This window comes from Harpegnathos saltator, unplaced genomic scaffold, assembly GCF_003227715.2.
Source record: "Harpegnathos saltator strain DR-91 unplaced genomic scaffold, Hsal_v8.6 scaffold2, whole genome shotgun sequence".
NCBI classification, from domain to species: Eukaryota; Metazoa; Arthropoda; class Insecta; order Hymenoptera; family Formicidae; genus Harpegnathos; species Harpegnathos saltator.
The window spans coordinates 442,290-463,096 of NW_020229983.1; the positions used below are offsets into that span (position 1 = coordinate 442,290).

The 20,807-nt window shown below is 47.5% G+C and overlaps 1 protein-coding gene across 2 annotated transcripts in view; it reads right to left on the reverse strand.

Moving 5' to 3' along the window:
* Positions 1 to 20,807, reverse strand: part of Sema2a (Semaphorin 2a) — a 430,460-nt gene that overhangs the window by 194,395 nt on the left and 215,258 nt on the right. For both annotated transcript variants that reach the window (XM_011153982.2, XM_025297934.1), the window contains exon 3: positions 10,183 to 10,307. In XM_011153982.2, coding sequence (XP_011152284.2) covers positions 10,183 to 10,307 — 125 coding nt within the window. The remainder of the gene's footprint in view (positions 1 to 10,182; positions 10,308 to 20,807) is intronic.

Consider the following 20,807-nt stretch of genomic DNA (forward strand, 5'->3'; position numbering starts at 1 on the left):
GGTGAAGGTATAATTGCATTACGTGCACACCCTAAAATACGACAGGCGACGGGGAAAGAGAGAAAGAGAGAGAGAGAGAGAGAGGGGGGGGGAGATAGATAGAGAGAGAGAGAGAGATAGAGAGAGAGAGAGAGAGAGGGGGAGAGATAGAGGGATCCATTTTCCGTGTCCCTCTATCGACGCGGAGCTCGCCCTCTTCCCCCATTTGCCATCCTCTCCGCGCCACCCACGCGCGTCGAGTTTTCTCTCGGTATAATCGCCCGTGTTTCACGCATTTCCACCCCGAATCGGGCGCAGAGGCGTTGACTGAAAAAATGACGCCGCTGCGGAATCCCCCAGCGACCGGGTTCTTTTTCCAAGCGCCATTTTATTCCCGACTTTTCCCGATCGTCTCCCCTCCGTTGTCGGCCAATTGGCGAGACATCCCGCCGCAAATTTGGACGCGCGAGCTAGCTCAGCGCGTTACCGCGTTACCGCGACATTTCCTCGGCGCGACGGCGGTTCGCTGTTTTCCGTTCAACTCGCGGACAAACACATGATTACTCAACCGCAAGCTCGATTGCAGTTTACGTGATTACGCTCGACGACAATGCAGCGGTGAACGCTGCCGTAATCATGATACGCGTCATGCGTAGGCGGGCGGTGCGCGGTGCGTTCGCGCGGATTGCCAAGAGCGTGCGCGCGCCGACGACGAAAGAGCGATAACGAGTCCGCCGGAGGAAGAAGCGAACGCCGGGCGGGGAAGCACGCAGCGAGAACAGAGCAGACGACAGGTACGCCTTTCAGTTTTGTGCGGCGAGGGGAAATTGAAACAGCTAACCGCGTTGGCGTTGACGAGGGTGAAGGGAGAGAAGAGAAACGCGTAGCGAAAAGAGACGACTATCGGGGCAGAGACGGGGCTCGGTTCGGTTGAGGGAGTGCGGACAAGAGAGACAGACACAGAGAGAACGAGAGAGGGAGGGAGAGAGAGAGAGAGAGAGAGAGGCAAGAGAGGGAGGGGAGGGCGAGAGAACGAGAGGGCGTTGGTACCATGCGGGAGAGATTCAATCAAACGAACGCATATAAATGAGTCGTTTCAGGGTAAAACTGAATTATACGCCGGCGCTTCTATATCCACACGCGCGCGCGCGCGCGCGCGCGACCACCTCACACGTACACGCGCGCGCTCACACGCGAGTAAACGGATCACAGTTGCTGTCGCGAACGAACTATGGAGTGCGTTGTATATGCCGGCGAATATCCGGGAACGTTCCGCTGTGCGGCGGAGCCGCCCTTACTCGGGAAGATTCGTTTGGATAACGCGCGACGATTCACCACCGGAGCACGATCGGGGAGGTCGGAGCGGCGGCCGACTAGGGTTGAATAAAAATGGACGAAGCTCGATGGCGACGGAAGAAACGCGGCGCGCGGAACGAGCCGCGACTGGATATTAGTGCGAGCCGATCCGCACATATGGCGGATTTCTCCAAAAACGGGCGGAATTTCTCAACCGCCGCTCCATGTAAAACGAGACACAGAGGAGGAAGGACAAAGAGGAGGGGGCCGAGAGAGAGAGAGAGAGAGAGAGAAGGGGAGGACGAGAAGAAAGTAATCTTTCGGACAATTGCTAAAACGTTGAAAAGGAGACCGTGATATTCAAGCGCGGATAAAGGAAGAATTACACGCGCGGGAACATTTTCCCAGAAATACGCGCACGCGTCTCTCCGGCCTTCGCCAAGAGATCACACGCGACAAATCTTTCCTCTTCGGGCTGAAGTTATCCCGCCGCCGAACAATAAAGAACCTGACCAAGAAATAACGGTCGTCCCTCGCGGTGGACGCGGCCTCCGTGAGAGCGCGAGTGACGGCGACGCGGCAGGGGGATGTGGAGAATAACGCGAGAGCGAGATAACGAGAGAGAAATATAAAAAAGAGGAGGAGGAGCGCGAGGGAGACGAAGAGACGAAGGACCGGCGCGGACCGCAGTAGGAAATTAAATAACCAAACTTTTCCACAAGGATCCCGGGGGTTACTTTGGAAGCCAACGCCGGGCAGGGCAATGGCAATGGCGGTGAAGTGACTGGAAAGAATCAAAAGAACAAACGGTAGCTACGGGACGGCTGGAGGGGAGGGGGCGAGGGAAACTAGCAGGGGCTGCGGATGCGGGGTGAGGGTGAGCGAGGGCCGCAAGAACTGTAAGATAAACGTGCCTCGGTTCGCTGTCCCGTGTCCTCTTTGTCCTACGCCGATCCTGGCGTCGCTTCAACGAATTTTCGAACTTTCCGCCGTCCTCGTCGCCGTCGTTGTCGGCGTCGGCGTCCTCCTCTTCTTTCTCCTCCTCCTCCTCCTCCTCTTGCACTCTCTTACTCTCAGTCCACCATTCTTCTCGGGTCTTACTGGCCTGCATTGCGCGCGAGCCGCATCGTCACGCGACACGGAAAAGTTCAGCCGAAATCTTTCTCCGCGTTTCTTCCCACCGGGAGACTCCACTTTCCTCGCGCCAAGTTTCTTCATTATGCCAATGACCCGTTGTGTCGTATCACACAGAGAATTACGTCAGGACGTAGTAGAATACTACGTCGCGTCCGCACGGCCTCCGTCGACCCCCGCTCGATATAACGATCGTTGAAAGATCACCACGCTGGATAACATCGTCCGCGATGTTCTTCGCCGACTCATTTCCTCAGTAAATATCGACAAGAGAAAATTCAATAACGCGTTGCTCTATTTTCCATCCACTTTCTTACTGATGCTCGAAGAAGAATTATCGACACATGCATCTCGCGTCAAATTAGCCACGCTAAATGCGCAGTCGCGACAACCGGCGATGTATGGTTAGCGCAATTATCTTCATTACAGATATTTCATTATATTTCACTATGTATTTCAACGCTATTTCTACACGATTACGAGATTCACGTGTCCGCATGCCAAACAAAGTGACGACGATTGGCACTTTGAGCGATTAAAATTCACGTAGCGGGGTTAAAATGCCGGATCGTCATCACAATCGCGTCGAGTCGAGCTTGGACGCGCCTCGGGAATGACAGCCGAAAACTCGAGCGATCGAATGCACAAATCGAGCCACCTTTAACGGCCTATCGCACATGATCGGCAAACATAATGAAGGAACAAGCTGCTTTGAGCTCCGTAGACGCTGATAATTGGACGAGGCTTTCGCAACACGAGCTTTAGTTCGATCTCCTGTCCGCGCGTCCCCTGCTTTATCTAGCCGTCGTGAATGCCGAAGTGTCCAGTATAGCTCGAGGTAACGAGGCAATCTAGAAACGCGATTTGGCTTAACGACGAGAGCGATTTCCAATCACTGGTATACAACGGTCTAGAAAATCGCATAATCGAATCGTCGAAAAGCTCCGACTATCTCCGACCTGTGTACCCCGGTATGATAAACTCGTTCTCGTTCGGGGAGTTGCATCCACGATTACTCATGTATCGCGCCAAATTAAATATGAAAGCAAAATGTTGCATCGAATAGTGCACTAGATAATTCGTATAGCGTGTTAGTTGCAAATCTAATCAAAGACACGCTATTTAATATTAATATCATTGCTGCGTGCAATTTCAACGGCGTATTTGATCTCAGATTTTGTATTTTTAATTTAGCGAAATGCGATTGGGAGATTAAGCAAGCATACCCGAGTCGAAATTATGATTCTGCATTAATGCAGAACACTAAACAAATTATTGTCTTACATACTGCAAATGGTTGATCGCTGTCGTCTTAATATTCAATTGTCTCGATATCTGTACTTGGGCTCTGTTTTTAAATTCAATAAAAAACATATTATTTATACAACTTGCAGCGTTGCTGATGTGAATATATGTGCGGCAAGCAAATATTAAATAACTGATATGAATAAATAACGAAATTGATGGATGAATAAAAGACTAAATGTTTTTCACTCTCATAATCCTGTTTTTATTATATTTTATTGACGCTGAAAGAAACTTCGATAGTATCTGAGAATTTAGAAAAGTTGAAAAGATGTTTTTGTAGTTCAAAAGACATTTTTTTTATTAAAGGCACAAATTAGTATTTGCGAAATATATCGCGCTTATATTCACAGTTGCGGATTACTTTGCAATCTTTGACCTAGAATGTAATTAATTAATAATTACGGATTTGTATTTATAGACCGTTATTTGAATCGATATTTGTTTATAGTCCAAGATAAGTATAGATTAAAAAATAATGAAAGATTCATTATAATTGTTTGATTTGACAAGTTTGACTCCGGGGGGCTAATTGCGTATCCACTTTGGATCGGTTGTTGATATTTCGTGAAAATTGCAGTTTGTTCCTCTTTCTCACGCAAACCAAATCGAGCACTTTCCGGCGTCGCGAGATGCTTAAAATACCGAAAGTTATAATTATTCATTCGAATGATAGATTACGAGTGTTGATCTTTTAAATTTTAAATCTCGACGCGCTCGACTATTGCTACTTTACTCTGAATTAACTTGTCTAAAGTTTGTCAGAATAAAGAAATATCCTGCATAATAAACGACTTGGAACACACATCTGGAACGATACATAACGTTTCGTTATATATTGTTTCTTGCATCCCGATGTCCTGCATATTGCATCCTGGCTTCCTGATTCGGTGTCCTGCTACCGACCGCTCCGGACAATCTATCATGACACTGACACTCGCACAGATACGATCAGAACGGACAAATGTGTGTTAATTAACGCGATATCGACGAGACAAACCCGACCCGAAAATATTTTTAAAACCGATGAGGAGGGAGGGAGGAGGAGGGTGATAACTAATGCACGCAATTGTGTGCTCCGCGTCACGACATGTACGTCATTCGTCGCTTCGAAAAGAGTACGAAAATAATCGGCGAGAAGGGCAAAATCATCTCCGCGCTAATGAATAATATATTCGGCAATTGAAAAAAGTAACAATTTAACACTCTCAAAATATAAACTGGACTTTCATCGTCCGAGTTATCAGGATGCTATAGATATTGGAATTTTATTCATCGCATCGAATGACTGTCGTGCGAGTATCAGTCAACTTTGTGTTTCCGATCGGTCCGTTTTTCCTCATGCGAGATCATTTAGCGCTTTGACACGATATAACTAATTCTAAAGTGGAATGCAAGCCACAGAATTGGCTGGCGGCAGTTACGCGATAAAGCTTAAAATTCTTTTCCTCTTCTCTGGATTTCTATAGATTCCATCCTTTTTCTCAACTAAAGAAAACTAACAAAGGCATCACGAGGTAGAAAAGCTTATTGTTTCATTTGCCCATTAATTCCAGTATTTACCCAGTATTATTTAATACTTTAATACCGTACGTATTTTATCCCAGCAATCGATTACATTAAATAATTAATACATTTTGCCCGTTGAAATTATGAGTAAAAATTAAATACAGGCGAGGAGCATTGAAATAAGTATCGGGGTTGGAAAAAGTAGAACATGAAATATTAACGAACGAACATGAGAGATATTAATAATAAGGGATGAAATATTATAATTCTTGAGCGAATGCCTCTCGACATGGAGGAAACGGCAGCGGGTAGTACACCGCTTTGTACGAGTACGTCCGCGCTGCGTCTCGAGAGTAGCCACTGACCCTTCAGGTTCGACGGTATTTGCGAGATTAATGTAGAGAGGCAAAAATCCACCTCGGACAAACGCGAATAGAATGCGGATCGTCACAAATAAAGTGATGTGAAATTGAGTGCCGACGCGTGAGAATGTACATGTAGCGCGGCATCGCGTGGCGTGCCAGGCCCGTCAACAGTGACCCCTTCATCGATGTTGAAAGGAGCCACTGCGGTGATAGCGCCGCGGGATGAAGACTTCAACAAATGCCGAGATTTGGTTGCCTCGGATGATGGATGGCGACCTGGCCCGAAGGATGAAAGAGCCCCCCTCCCTCCCCCCCGCTGAGCGAAAAGAGCGAAACGAGGGAGGGACACGATACGAAAGAGAGCAAAGAATAACGAGATGACACGCACGATAGAGGTAGAATCGACGCGGCGAATACACGTGTATGTACACACGTGTGTATACACGTACGCGGAGGGAGGATCGATAGAAGCAAAGAGAAGGTAAAGAAAGAGAGACTGGCAGGGCAGGGCAGGGCATCGCGCGAGGCAGGACCTTTCGCGGGAAGTTGCAAAAGACGGACAATCTCCGCGGACGGGGAGATTCCCGTCGCGTCTGGCGTCATCAGGAGGAGGGCACGGTCGTTCCAGCGCTCCGACGGACGAACGCAATTTTTCACGGACGTTACGGAGGCGGAAGTCCAGCGGAAGCCGGAAGCGGGATCGGCGAATCCGCGAAACGCGCGGGAGAGAGGAACAAAGCTCCGGGCCGGACGCGTGTACTCGCGAGCAAAAAAGCGCGGCCTTATCTCAGCCGCGACGGAGAGAGATTAATGCGATCTGATGAATCGCGATGTCCCTCGCTGTCGCGTATAATTGTGGCCGTTCTTCATTTTCTCATGCGCGGAGTAATATCTGCGTCACGCCGTCACATATTCACCACCGTGGGCGGGAAATCGCGTTTAGCGTTCAACTCGATACGAAGTGATACATTCGCAAAGCGACGTACTAGAAAATCGATGATATAACGTCAAGTCTCGCGTCGCGATCACGATGGTTCTCAATAATCGAGCACGGTCAAGTTTTCAATAATGTCCCAAGCTCTGTCACTTTGACAGAATAAATCGATGTGTTAAGTTAAACATTCGTCTTTTTGGCACACGTGTCCGCGCGCGGCGAGATTAAATCTCGAATCGTAATCTTTATCGAAAATAAACGTATTCTTTACCAGCGAAAAGAGAAGGAAAGGCACACGAGAGAAACAAAAGTACGTCGTGGCAGAATGGTCAGCGGATAGATGATAAAGAAACGCAGTAAGATGACGCAGAAGATGGAGAGATACGAGAATAGAGGAGGAATTGGTGAGATGACATATGTATATCAAATGTTATATCAAAGGCTTCGTCGGAAGCGGAAGTGAGGTGATGCTTATTCAGTCGGAAGTTGCAACGTGGCTCGCCTGGCCTCGCGGACTGAGCAGACTGAGTGCGAACGTGAGTGCGAACGAGAAGAGCGATATTTGTGAAAAGAATATTGCACCGAGGTCCGCGGTCTTTGTTGCAATAATCAATGAAACAAGCTATACAGTAATACACAAACAAGTTTTCAAAGGAGACTCGAGATTTTTCTAGGAGAGAACTTAAAGTAAGTACATTTGACGCCGATTGATATATACTATATACATATATATATATATATATATATACTTTTCGCACAAAGCCAGATTTATAATTATACTGTTTCACACAACTTTACAAATTCACGTATAAAGCAAAATTTATCTCCCAACCAGACGAAATTAATCCTAAGCTAGAAAACGTGCACTTTAGAAACTTGTAAACACATATATATTTTTATAGCTTATTTTATAGCCTTGATTACTGCAAAAATAGTGCAGTTTTTGCCACAGTAGTATTTCCAAACATTCACTGAAAAAGGAGAGAGAGAGAGAGAGAGAGAGAGAGAGAGAGAGAGAGAGCGAGCGAGCGAGCGAAAGAGAGAGACAGAGAGAGAGAGAGAGAGAGAGAGGGAGAGAGAGGGAGGAGATAGAGAGGGAGAGAGAGAGGGAGAGAGAGGGAGAGGGGGAGAGAGAGAAAGAGAGAGAGAGAGAGAGAGAGAGAGAGAGGGCAAAGTTATGCTCAGAGCACACTCGTGACCAGAGAGCCAAAGAGAGAGCAACAGAAAGAGGAGCTGGCGCTGGAGGAAGAGGAGGAGGATCTATCGGCCGGAAGACGTAGATACTTTATCTGCGCTACCTACGGCGGCCGCGATAGATATTAATTCTTAAGAGCAGACTGCAGCGCTCGCTACATCGGCCGCTCACAACGCGCGAATCTACATCCCCCAATCCCTACGATCGATTTCGCCGGAGCTTCCTGATTACGATCGCAACGATAGGTAGACTCGGCGCGTCCGTAGAGGCGTAGGAAATCACTTTAACGCGTTATTCCTCGGACCGCACGAAATAAGCTCAGTGGGTAGGCATGGGCGCGGAAAACGAGGTGTGTGTCCGACGTCGGTACGCCCGAAAGCGCTTTTCCCTTTGCGCGTAATCCCGCGGCGTGTAAGGTAACGAGGGCGAAAAGAGCGCAAACGAAATGTTATCGTAGCCGTAAATATCCCGGCCGGCCGGCTCTCCGCCGGCGCAAGGAAATGCAGGAAGAAGGGCGACCGCCCGGCTCGCGCGAGTTAGCGCGAGTGAGCCATTATTATGTCGCGCGAGTACGGTGGACGTAATTAAACGTCCGAGAGGCGCGCTCTGCTCGAATGGGTTAAAAGATCGGAATTTCCGATAGCTCGTTAAAACGCCGGTGCATCCGTGGGTGCGATGGCCGAGAGAAAGAGACGAAAAGAGAGACGGTGAGAGAGGGAGAGAGAGAGAGAGAGAGAGAGAGAGAGAGAGAGAGAGAGAGAGAGAGAGAGAGAGAGAGAGAGAGGCGCGGAAACGCGCAACCGATTTCGTTGGCCACCGCGTCCTACGGACACGGTGTGGCGAGGCGTGATTAATACCGAAATACGAATGACTTTATTCATGAAGGGGCCCACGCCTTGTTATGCAGATCGAATTTATGGCTAAATCATACGGTGCCCTCGGACAGTATCCCGCGGTCGTCAACGTTACCGCTCCTCGCATTTCTCGCTCGCGGCGACGGCAGGAAATCGGGATAACGAGGCTGAATGTGGAGCGCGCGCGCGCGGGATAAAGAGAGCAACAACGGCCGCGAGTGGCGGCTACATTATGAATATGCCTTAAAGTAGCTTTCTAACGGACGCTCTGCAACACTAGCCCCCCTCCTCTCGTCCTCTCTTCCTCTCTCTCTCTCTCTCTCTCTCTCTCTCTCTCTCTCTCTCTCTCTCTCTCTCTCTCTCTCTCTCTCTCTGCATCTCTACCACGCTCTTTGTCCGTTCTCTTCCGCTCTGTCTCATTGTTTTTCTCCCTTCGCCTTTTCCGCGTCTGTTCTCTCTGTCGCTTGTCTCTTCTCTCCGGTGGATGCTCCAGCATCCACCGTTTCGCCTCGTTTTCGCCTCTGCCGCCTTCATCGTCCTCTATCCGGCTCGCCGGCACGTCTGCCCGTTCTCGGACTCCCGGAGTACAGAGCGCAAGATAGACGTTTATCTCTCGTCTCTACAAACTGCGCTCACTCGCGCTTGCTCGTGTTGCGAGGCAGGAAATTCAGCCGATCGATAGGATACCGCATCAGAATCACTCACGGCCGAGCGCTCTCGTTTCTCTCCTGCATTCCTGCCGCTGACTGTAATGTTGCAACAAGACGTTGCAATTGCCGTTCCTCGCGCGCGCGCGCGAGCACGCTGAGCGCCTTTCGCTTCGACTCCGGCTAACTCCGGCTAACGTTATTCGCGAATGTCACGACGCCTCTGAAGGCTCGTCTACATTAGCTGTAAGAGTAAGGCTCTGTAAGGCTGTAACGTAAGCTGTCAGCGAATGAAAATATTTCATTTCGTGTCTCGCAACCTTACAGCCTTACTCTAATGCTAGCTAATGTAGACGAGCCTTTATGCATCGCAGTTCCTTAATCTCGCACGCTTCGCAGCGGTCTCTCGCGCGCGAGTGTACACCAACCGTGGAGTCGTTAGCCGGATTGCGCATGCGCGCGTATTATTTAATTCCGTATAATTAATTCATGACTTCTTTTTCCGCTCGACTTTTTTCCGAGCGCTTTAATTGAACGTTAATAAATACCGACCATTTATCAGGTGGCTCAGCACGCTCCGCCGGGGGAAATGTATAATTGCGAAAAACCAGCCGTCTCTTCAACCGATTATTACGCTAACGAGCCTTCAAAGGTGGAATATCCGATACATTAAATAGAAATTTATCATCAGCACACCGTCGCGCTGTCAGCAACGTCGCATTAAACGACCGTTACGCCAACGACGATTCATTATATTCGCGATACCCAATTGAAGCGGCGCTCGGCCGACGCCGAATGATCCTCGGGGTTCTCTGCCGTTTTCTCTTTTTCTTTCCTCTTCCTTTCCTTTTCTTTCACGTTCTCTCAACGTGAAGACCGAGAGAAACGGAGGATGAGGATGTTTATTTAAGAACGGAGAGAGCGAACATCGCCGGAAAGACCAGAGTATTAACCGATTACTCACCTTCGTGCAGCTTCTCCAGGGTTCCCTCGGCCGAGACTCCCGCGAAGAAGAAGGAGAGCCACAGCAAGCCGACCATCCTTCTAATTCGGTTTCTTGACGTATCCATTCCGTTAGCACTTAGATGCTGCAACAGAAGCGCAGGAGACATCAATGCACACGCGTGCGCACAACGCGAGACGCGGAATTGCATTCCGCGTCTGATATTATATTCCCGAGTAGAAAAATTAATAGACCTCTGGTAAGGGCCTGATTATTTTTCTCTAATATTAATCGGGCCTTGGTAGGAATAGAAAGACAAGGGCCCTACGAGATGTGTAACAAATGGTTTAACGAGACCTTATAAGGTAATATCATGAGGGCCTTATAAGGAAACGTTTTTGTTATTGCTTCAGTAAAAATATTCCTTCTTTTCATTCCACGAAATTTAGACTGTCATTTCTTCATGTCTTTATAACCTTGTTAGTATACACAAGAATTTTTTATTTAAAAAATATAGCATATTTTGCAATAAAATATATCATTCTTTGCACATAAAAATCCTGCTACTGTTTTCATTAAAGTTTGCTGCATTTCAAAACAAAAGCAATATTAGAAAAATCCTTGAAAGAGACCTTGGAAGAGAGATAATGAATATGGCAACCAATAAAACTAATAAAATTTGTTTTTAATTGCGATATAATTAAAAAATTTTTTTAATTAAAAGATCCTTAAAAGAACCAGATAGAACGTACGTAATACTAAATTATGATAATTTTATTACACACTTCAGATCTTATTATTAATTTTCTATAACAAACTTAATTTTGTATATAGGATGTAAAGCAACCTTAAAAAATCTTTCTCAGGTCCATATTAGTTTTCCATGTTAAAGCGTTATTTTGTAAAATCTAAGGCGTCCCTAAAAGATCTTTCTAAGGTCCTTATCAGTTTTTCTCTATCAAAGCCTTATTTATTAAATATAAGGTATTCCTAATAAATCCTTCTAAGTCCCTCATCAGTTTTCTTTATCAAAGCCTTATTTCGTAAAATCTAAAGTATATATATATATATTTCTAAAGGATCCATCACGGGGCTTGATGTGGTAATAATGTGGTATCCCTTCTTAGAGCATCCTACTTTCAGCCTTATCGGGACTTCATGAGAATGGCCCTAACAATTTTTTGCTCGGATTGCGTTCAATCGTAGGAACACGTGACAACATCGAAACTTATTTATTCCTCCAAAGTTCGTAAAAGACCGATACTTGGCGAGACAGAGAGAAAGAAAGAGAGAGAGAGGGAGAGGGAAAGAGCTTCCTAAACCTCACAAAGATGGAGGCGAGAGCGAGGACGAGGTTCGGTCGTGGCGGACACGTCTTAAAATACAAACAGCAGCGCGATTAACCGGATTATAAATATATACTGACGTCCGTCTAAAAGAACGAAGAGGAGGAGGAGGAGGAGGAGGAGAACGAGAGAGAGAGGCGAATCAATGGCTGGCGGCCAGCCAAGATTCCCCGTAAAATACCGGCGCGTACGGGCAATTAAGAGAACGCTCCCGATATAAATCGCGAGTCCTCCAGGAACGCCGGTCGCTACGTGGCCTTCGGTTTTCGGGTTGCGCGACGCGCCACGCTCGTGACAAACGTTACGGCAACGACGGGGGAGGTTGTTAACATCGGCCGGGCGCTCGGGCAAATATGTTTTTATCGCAGTGCTCTTCTGCTCGAGGAGGGAGAGAAAGGGAGAAAAGCACGACGAGAGCACACTTGGACGGGGGCGCGCGAGCAAAGTTCCGCGGAAGTTCCGCGCTCCTCTGCAGTATCAATAACCAGTTTTCCGGGACGAAAAACTATCCGAGTCTCTTGGAACCGCCGGCGGATATCCTTCCAGCGGTCTCCCGGTCCCCTCTGGCGCAGGAACTGCCGCAGGAGCTTCTCCTCGGCAGCCTTTTCTTACACGGCAGCAGCGTTCACGCGCGCGCGAACCAGGCGGAGGAAACAAAATAACGAATGGTACTAATAGAGCGTTCTCGGTCTCCAGGAAACTTTTCCACTGTGTGCCGTTACGTCGCGCTCGGTATTGGTCGGCCAGTGCGTCGTAAATCAAAAGTTTCTCACCTAGAACGCGCGACTATGTATATAACATTACCGCGCTCGCAATATCTGTGCGCGAGCCGAACGACTTTTTTTTCGCCAGCCGACAGACTGAGACCTGAGACTGAGGAGAATGCGCTGCATTAAGAAGTTCCGCGGCGGCTGGCAGCGAGATATGCGCGGCCGAGCCGAAGCGAACGACGTAATCGTCGCGGGCGAGATGACGCTCGATCGAACGTGAGAAGTCTCTGCCTATTCTCTGACCTCTGCAGCTGAGGGAACCGTCCCGAGCTCTCTTTCTCGCGTCCTCCGACGCGTCACCCGCTCGCGACGAGGCTCCGCCGAGTTACGCAACGGAGCGCGCCGGACAGGTGCGGTGATAAAATGCGAAAATTAGGGCGACTGTAACCGGGGGAGTTTACTCTTAATTATAATGCGCCCGCTCGTGTAACGGAACGGCAAAGGGAATCGAATGAAGAGAAAATCGAAGTACCATCTTCAGAATTTCCCAGCGGTATCCCGCGCGCGCGCGACTCGACGCTCTCAGTTTCTCGGGTCTTGAGAGTGCGCTCTCTCGAGGAGAGCGATGCACTCGTGGCATACTAAAACGCTTCACTCAATCAGTTCGGCTTTACGCAAAGCGGCATTTCTAGAACGCTCGTCCTTGGATCCGTAATTTGCGCGCGATGCCCTCAAAGCCGCCGAGAGAGCTCAGCTGTCTCCGTCTCCGCTTTAACGATTCCGTGTACACGTAACTGGACATTCCTTTGGCAGCTTATACGGCCTGTAAGACTTATCGACGAGCGCCACGCTCGAGTACACAGAAGAGCGTGTCGCTACCTGCGTCGTATCGGAAAACGATTCCTAAGGGCGTCCCTTCAAACTCCGCTTTACGCCACCGCTGCTAATATCGACGCACGACGTGCGTCGATTATCTCGCGATGAGAATAATCCGGGTGGTACACAACGTGTTATTAGAAAATCGCCGTACACTACGCCTAGACGTGCATTCTCGTCTCGCGTGAAAGACTGGAAGATGAAACTTCGAGAAATGAAGAACGCTCAACGCGCGCGCATCGATCGATAGCAAGCAAGCGACAGCGACAACGCAAGTCGTTTTCCTCTTCGCGCACGAGGCTGCGTTGCAAATCCTGAGTTATCCCGAGTAGAAAAATTAATAGTGCTCTGGTAAGAGCCTGATTATTTCTCCCTAACATTAATCGGGCCCTAATAAGGATAGAAAGACAAGGGTCCTGCAAGATGTGCAACAAATGGTTTAACGAGTTCTTATAAGGCAATATCATGAGGACCTTGTAAGGAAATATTTTTATTATTGATTGAGTAAAAATATTCGTTCTTTTCTTTCCAGGAAATTTAGACTATAATTTCTTTATTTCTTTATAACCTTGTTAGTAGTACAGCAATAATTTTTTATTTTAAAAATATAGCAGACTTTACAATAAAACATAGTGTTCTTTGCACAGAAAAATCCTGCCGCTGTTTTTATTAAAGTTTACTGCATTTCAAAACGAAGGCAATCCTTGGAAAAGACTAGTGAATATAGCGAATAAAACTAATAAAATTTGTTTTTAATTGCGATATAATTAAGAAATCTTTAAAAGAATCTGGAATAGAGCGTACCTACTAAAACAATACTAGACTATGACAATTTTATTACACGCTTCAGATCTTATTAATTTTCTAAAACAAAACTTTATTTAATATATCTAAAACATCCTTAACCATTAAGAGACACACATTCTGGGTGAAATATAAAGAGCACATTGGGACAATTTGATCCGAGCAGTTTCAGTAGGTTGCTACAAAGTTACTATTCATTTTTCTGAGTTAAAAAATTCAAGTATATAACTTAAATATCAAAAAATAAGATAATAACTAGAATGTGAAGGAAAGAACTTTAAATATTAAAAAAAAATTATAATTTAAAGAAACACCGAAAAATTGACTTTTTTCACTTCAAATTTGATAACTTTCTCATTTATCAATGTTTTCCGTAAAAATTTAACCTGATACTCTGGAAACCCTACTCCTTAAGATAAAAATGACTGCAAGTATGAATATTTAAAAAATGATATTTATCTGGACTACTGAAATGTGACCTCGTTTTCACTCGATTCTTCATATTCACGGCCTTCAGATTGCTCAAAAACATTCAGTCTTCTTCACTGTCTGAAGATTCCCCGCCAAAAGGCTCTACAGAGTCGTTGTCTTCGATGTGCGCGTCGCGTGTGCCCCGACTCCGTAAATTATACGCCGTCTAAATATGAAATATTTACAAATATAGTTGAGAAAAAAAATCGTGCCGCATTACCGCTATTGTTACTTACGTTATATCTGACAAAACGATAAGACCAAAACTGATGAAAAATAAATCACAAAAAATTTCGCTATAAATCGCACCGAGGGCACACACGGACAAATTGACCCGCGCTCTTTAAGGCGTCTCATCCCAACGGCTGCCAGCTGGATACTAAGGCCTTGGGCCCCGCAGGTAATACACAGTCGCAAAGTAGGAGAGTCAAACCAACAGTAGATGGCGCCACAAGTCCCAATTTCAAATATTTTCTTACAGATATTTAATTGCAACCTTTCGCTCGGGTCAAGCTAACCCGTAGTACCTTTTAAGAGTTAAAAAATCTTCTGAAGACCCACATCAGTTTTCCATATTAAAGGGGTATTTTGTAAAATCTAAGGCACCCCTAATAAATCCTTCTAAGGCTCTCATGAGTTTTCCTTACCAAAGCCTTATTTCGTAAAATCTAAAGTAGCCCTAAAAGATCCATCTCGGGGCCTAATGTGATAATAATGACCCGATCGATTATATACCCTCTGGCCATCGAAGCATCCTTTTTTAGGACATCTTACTTTCAGCCTTATCGGGGCCTTATGCTTCATGAAGATGGTCCTAACAATTTTTTGCTCGGGATGAATTACGACATCTCCCAGAACGGTGAAAAGTCAGTCGAAAGTCACGATACGCTTGACCACCTCGACGGAGGCGACCTTGGATCGATAAATTCGCAACTCGTGTTAATTGATTAATGGAATCGCGACTTTGACGGTAGTGAAGTAATTGGGAAGGGATCGGAGGCCTCGGGGCAGATCGCCGAGAGCAGCAATGGCCACTTAGCCACATTGCAACAGGCATTAGCGGTAACGAAGTTAACGAGAGCTCGGTTAAACCGGTTTAGAGGCCACGAAGACACGCCGGAGGGACGGAAAGCCTAAAACCCGAAGGCGATCTTCGGCTAAGCCCGGCTCCTTCAACCTCGTTGGAATTAGTAACTTTCACGGCCTTCGTCCTGCCTTCGTCACCTCGCCCTTACTTTTCACGCCGGCCGCTTTCTCCGGAGCGGAGGACTCCTGCATTCCGTACAGTCTAGCGAAGATGGCGCATCTGCGACACGATGAAATTGATGCGAGAAGAGCGTGTCTCTCCTGCGACGCATTTCTGTCTCTGGTTCCGCTTCCGTGTCTCATGCGCAGCTTATACGTTATACGTAGCGCCTCTCTCTCTCTCTCTCCGATTCAACAGTTGGTCCCGCTCCCAACTGTGTGTACACGTTATTGAACGCAGCCCCCGCGAACATCGAGCGTGTGCCGGCGCGGCGTCTCCGCGTGGGAGAGAGGCGTAGTTCGCTGAAACTAGATAGCCCAAGTTTTTAATTTACTCGCATGACTCTGATTCTTCTTCCGCCGGGGTGGATACGAGGAAGCTCTCAGATTTCAATTTCGCCACGAGGAATCCCCCTCGACTCGGGGCCGGTATAGAAATGCCGGACAAGAGGGAGTCCTTGAGAGCACTCGAGACTGAAGGACGCTCAGGATCAATATTTATAATCGAGATTCTAGACGACGCGGCGTCTATGAGTGCCAAACAGGACCGCGGTCATTTTTGCCACGTTCGATCCTTGCCATCCACTCCTCATGCTCGCACTCGTGTAAGTATCATCAGTTACGACAAAGGACACTCCACACATGTGTATGTTCTTGAAAAATCCAGTATCACTCTCCGTTCTCCTCCGTTTCCTCCTGACCGAACCCTCCTCTTGACAAACCAGCCTCCCTTCATCAACTAATCATCCAATACGTGCTTGGTTATCCTCAAAAACGCACGTATAAAAGAGAAAAGCCCTCGGGAGGAGCAACAGTTTCAGGTCGTTCCTCCGACTGAAGAAGAATTGAACCGGACCGTTCGCGAAACAAATCCACAATGGACGCGGCATCAATCCGCGGCGGCAACCAAATCAAGTGCTCGGCGCGCAGGTTGTTGTTTGTTCAGCAAATATGCGTAACGTAAAGCAAAGTCACAGTGTAACTAGCGGTTCGTTCGTCCGAGTCCCTTGAGATTCGCCATTTCTATCGTTACCGTCTGTAACGATAGAACTGTTTAAGGCAATCCACATTGGCGGCGGTGAACGATCGGTTACCGGAGGCACGCAGGCCCCATTTAACGGAATCACAGGGAGGGCTTCGGCAGAGCCAGAGCAGCTTGCGCAGTGCGCACTCGCGAGCCACCGTGCCGTCGGGTTGCGAGCATTCCTTCAAACGAACTTGCCGGCGATCTTTTTATTTCGCAGGGAGAACGGAGGAAGAAAAGGTGGCCCTGGCTCGTTAGCGCGATTACAGTGGAAACTAGCGGCGGGAACAGCGATCACCCGCTATCCACCGTCTGCGGATAGGCACGATGCTCTTTGTGGAACTCACGAGTAGCCGATAGTTGACTAAGACATTCCACCTACCTATACCGAGAATTTCTCTCTCAGGCGCGGACAATCGGCGGGACAGCCGGTGGCTCGACGATTTCGCCGGCGATCGTGTACGTTCATCACGGCGAGGAAGATGCGCACGAAGGCGATTCGATAGCTCGAACCCTTTGAGGCGTCCACCACCACGCTCGTTACACTCAATGAGGCAGCTACCACGTGGCTACCGGATGAAGCGATCGATGGAGGGAAAAAAGAAGAAAGGAAAATACGCGCGATACGAGATGGAAGGGCCCGTCTATTCCTGGACGCCTCAGCATCGATCTGCGTTCTCTGTCGAGTAATTTGCGTGAACGCGGCGATTCCTCCTCGGGGATGCGCAACGACTGCTACGGGTGTGGTCGGATACCGGATAACCAGCTGAGATAAAAAAAAATTATCCGGATATCCGAGTGGAGTTATAGGATTCGAATAGAACAATGCGGTTATTGGGGTAATGGTTAGCGAGGTAATTTAGCGGCATTACAGTCAGCAATTACAGATTTCAGCGGTGCAGATTGCCTCGCACTTGCTGCAAAAGTCGCGATCAGTTCCGCTAATAAGGAGCACTTTGCTCTTCAGCTTAATATAATTGAGTTCAATAGGGGCTCGCTCCCGCGGAAAATTGAATGCAAATTTTAAGTTTCATTTGATGGCACAAATTAGCACAAACTCTATTATTCGTCCTTCCACTTTTGCTTCTGTTTCTTCTTGTTTCTCTTTTCTTGCGCTCCTGCGCAATCTTCGTACGAAGATTGACCGGCCACGATTTTTCGAGACGGCGCGGAGGTAAAAATCTTGATGAAATCTTGTGCAAAAAATGTGTACTGAATAATACAATATAAATCGTCGTTTGATCTTGCTGATTTAATCCCGCTGTTTCCAACATGAAAATAAACCTTTGTTTTTGAATTCTTAAAAATTCATTCATAGATTAGTCCATAAATCTTATTTCGCGCTATTCCCTTTTGCTTCCTTTATCGCGCTCAAGTATACAATGCGCATCAAGTCTATTTTTTCCTATTCCTTTACAACGTAGAGAGAGAGAGAGAGAGAGAGAGAGAGAGAGAGAGAGAGAGGAGGGCGGAGATAGGGGGAGTTGAATGGATCAAATATACGAAGAGAGATCAAAGTTTTCGGTTGGAGAGCTTTTACGACTTCAGAAGCGATTATTATTTTCCTGATGCTTTTTTCTTCGTCTAGCGTGCTTTAACCCTCCGTGTAATATTGCGATTATAAGACCGGTCAGCATAAGGTCCCGCGATTTAAGTAAACAGAAACTTTGTTGCGGGGATCTTGAAGCACACGACGTCGTTATACGATCCCGCGCGCCCCAACCGAGGGTTGTTCCTCGTTGGCATCGGGGTAGGCTGGCTTTTTCGCTAATGAACTGGGGGTGTGAGAAGCGTTTCGAAAGGGCAGAGAGATCTCCTTTCTCCTTTTGATCTTATTTAGAGAACGGACGTGATATACGTACTCCGGACCTTCCTCTGAAAAGCAGCGTCCCGAATTGAATAATATAAAAAGCGACGTCGGATATTCCGTTAAGGATTATTACTCACGACGGCGTGCCACTCTCGCAATCGTAATTAGTTTTATTCATCGCACTGTAACAAGCAGAAGCTCGAAAGTCGCGCGAAAATCAACGTTAGTTAAAACCTACAATATTTCTAATGTCGTGCGCACCTTCGTGAGCTTTAGCTTCACTCGTGAGCCGCTTTATCCACTCTGCGCGTTGAAACTTTTTTCATTTCCACTCACGAAAAGAAGAATAAGAGAGAGAGACAGAGAGAGAGAGAGAGAGAGAGAGAGAGAGGGGGCTGGTCTGAAAAAATGTTCACGCAAAAATCCCCACAATATTTACTCACATTTCCAATCACTTTCTCGTTTCTCCCGCGAATTTCGTAACTCAATCTACCGTACGCCCGAGTTCGTCTCCGCCCCGACTCCATCCCTCCTCCGCAGCAGCGGCCCCACGAAAGTCTAAATCAATAGCAATAATCCTTCCGCGGGCAGCAGTACTCTCTCACTCTCACTCTCTCTGTCTCTCTCTCTCTCTCTCTCTCTCTCTCTCTTTCTCTCGCTCTCGCTCTCGCTCTCTTCTCGTCTCCTTGTCTTGCAACAATTATTATAGTTACGGCCGATACGGGGAAACGTGCGTGCGTTTCGATATTTTAGTCGCGCTTAAAACCACCGACGCGCGGCTCTTAACACTGTCAAAGTACCGTTACGTTCCCAGTTTTAAGCCACCCGCGACGACGTGATAATCGAGTGTGCTACGCTTTTAGCTATAATGGGCAAGTACACGCGTCGCTAGGAGTGCGCCAAAGAGAACCGAGAGCGGAAAGGGAGTAGTAGTAGTAGTAGTAGTAGTAGCAGCAGCAGCAGCAGCAACCCAGCAACAGCAGCGCAGAGCGCTACGCAAAGGGGCGGCGTGTGGGCGCGCAAAACGCGTACCGCACGGCGAACAACTGCGTGGTAACTGAATTACTTGGTACATCGCGCTTACTGGTTCGATGATGCGATTTTACGACAATCCGGCGTGGCGAACGTCGCCGCCGCCGCCGCCGCCGCCGCCGCAGCCATTGCCGCCGTCGCCAACGACGACGATGACGACGACGATGCGACAGCAACGGCGGAGGCGGCTGAATTTTCATCAGCCGCGAAAGCGACATTTAATCAACGCTTCCGAGAAAATCCGCGATATTAAAAGGATGCCGCGCGATTATTTTTTCACTTTGGAGTAAGTCGTGACCCTATCGACCTCGCGCGCGCGCGAAGACTGATCTCTCTCTCTCTGTAATCCCTTTAATCGACGTTTACATTTATATGTAGATTTTTTTGTTTCGAGTCGGCCACTGTGTGAAATGCGATCCTACCGCGTCACGGGATAATTGCGAAAATGAGGATAAATCCCACGGCCATCGACAAATGTGCGGTCGGATTCTAAATCATCGTGTAGCGTCCGCACACACATGCGAAACATTTAGTTCCGCACTGACGTGGGTTGTTAATTTTCACCGTAGGAAATTTCGTTCGCGGCCATTTGTCTCGAAACATCTGCCGTACGTTACCGGGGGAGAAGTTACCCCTCCCCAGCCCGATCAAACATTTATACGAAACAACCGCGATGAGCATAACGTCGGACGGAATATATTTCTGTCCTGGAAATAAATTTACAATTTAAGCTATTAATCTTGCCGACTCGCGCAATTCGTCTTGATTATTACGCACGTATTGCCACTGGCATGTATCGCATGTGTGTGCGCGCGTTTTCTGCTATTTTCCTTTTGATAGCCCGCTATTTATCCGTCTATATATATATATATACACATCTTCTACACACATAAGTCGGCGAATGAGAAAAAGCGACGGCAGGTAGAGATAAACCGGCGCTACATCTTTTTGCCGAGTGAAGTTTGAGCGGAGAAATTCAAGAATATCGCGAAAAGAAAAATAATTACAGTTCCAATCTTCCGGCTCCCCGGAGAATTACTACGCGGTCGGCGGAACGAATGACCGAGAATAGAAAGACGTGGGAAGTAAGAAGGCGGGAGAAGTGGAATTTATTCTCGACCATATGGTAAACCTTAATTGTAAACTCGTTTTACTGTGCTAACCGAAGGTATTAAGGCGGGGCCGCGCGAGTAAATTAACCAAGGGGCGGGGGGGGCGGGGGGGGGGGAGAGGAGGAGAACCGCAGACCGGTGGGGCCACTTTTGGATTTTCCCTACATCCGCGTCTTTCCCTCCACGCGTGTACACTCCGCGATTCGATTCGATTCG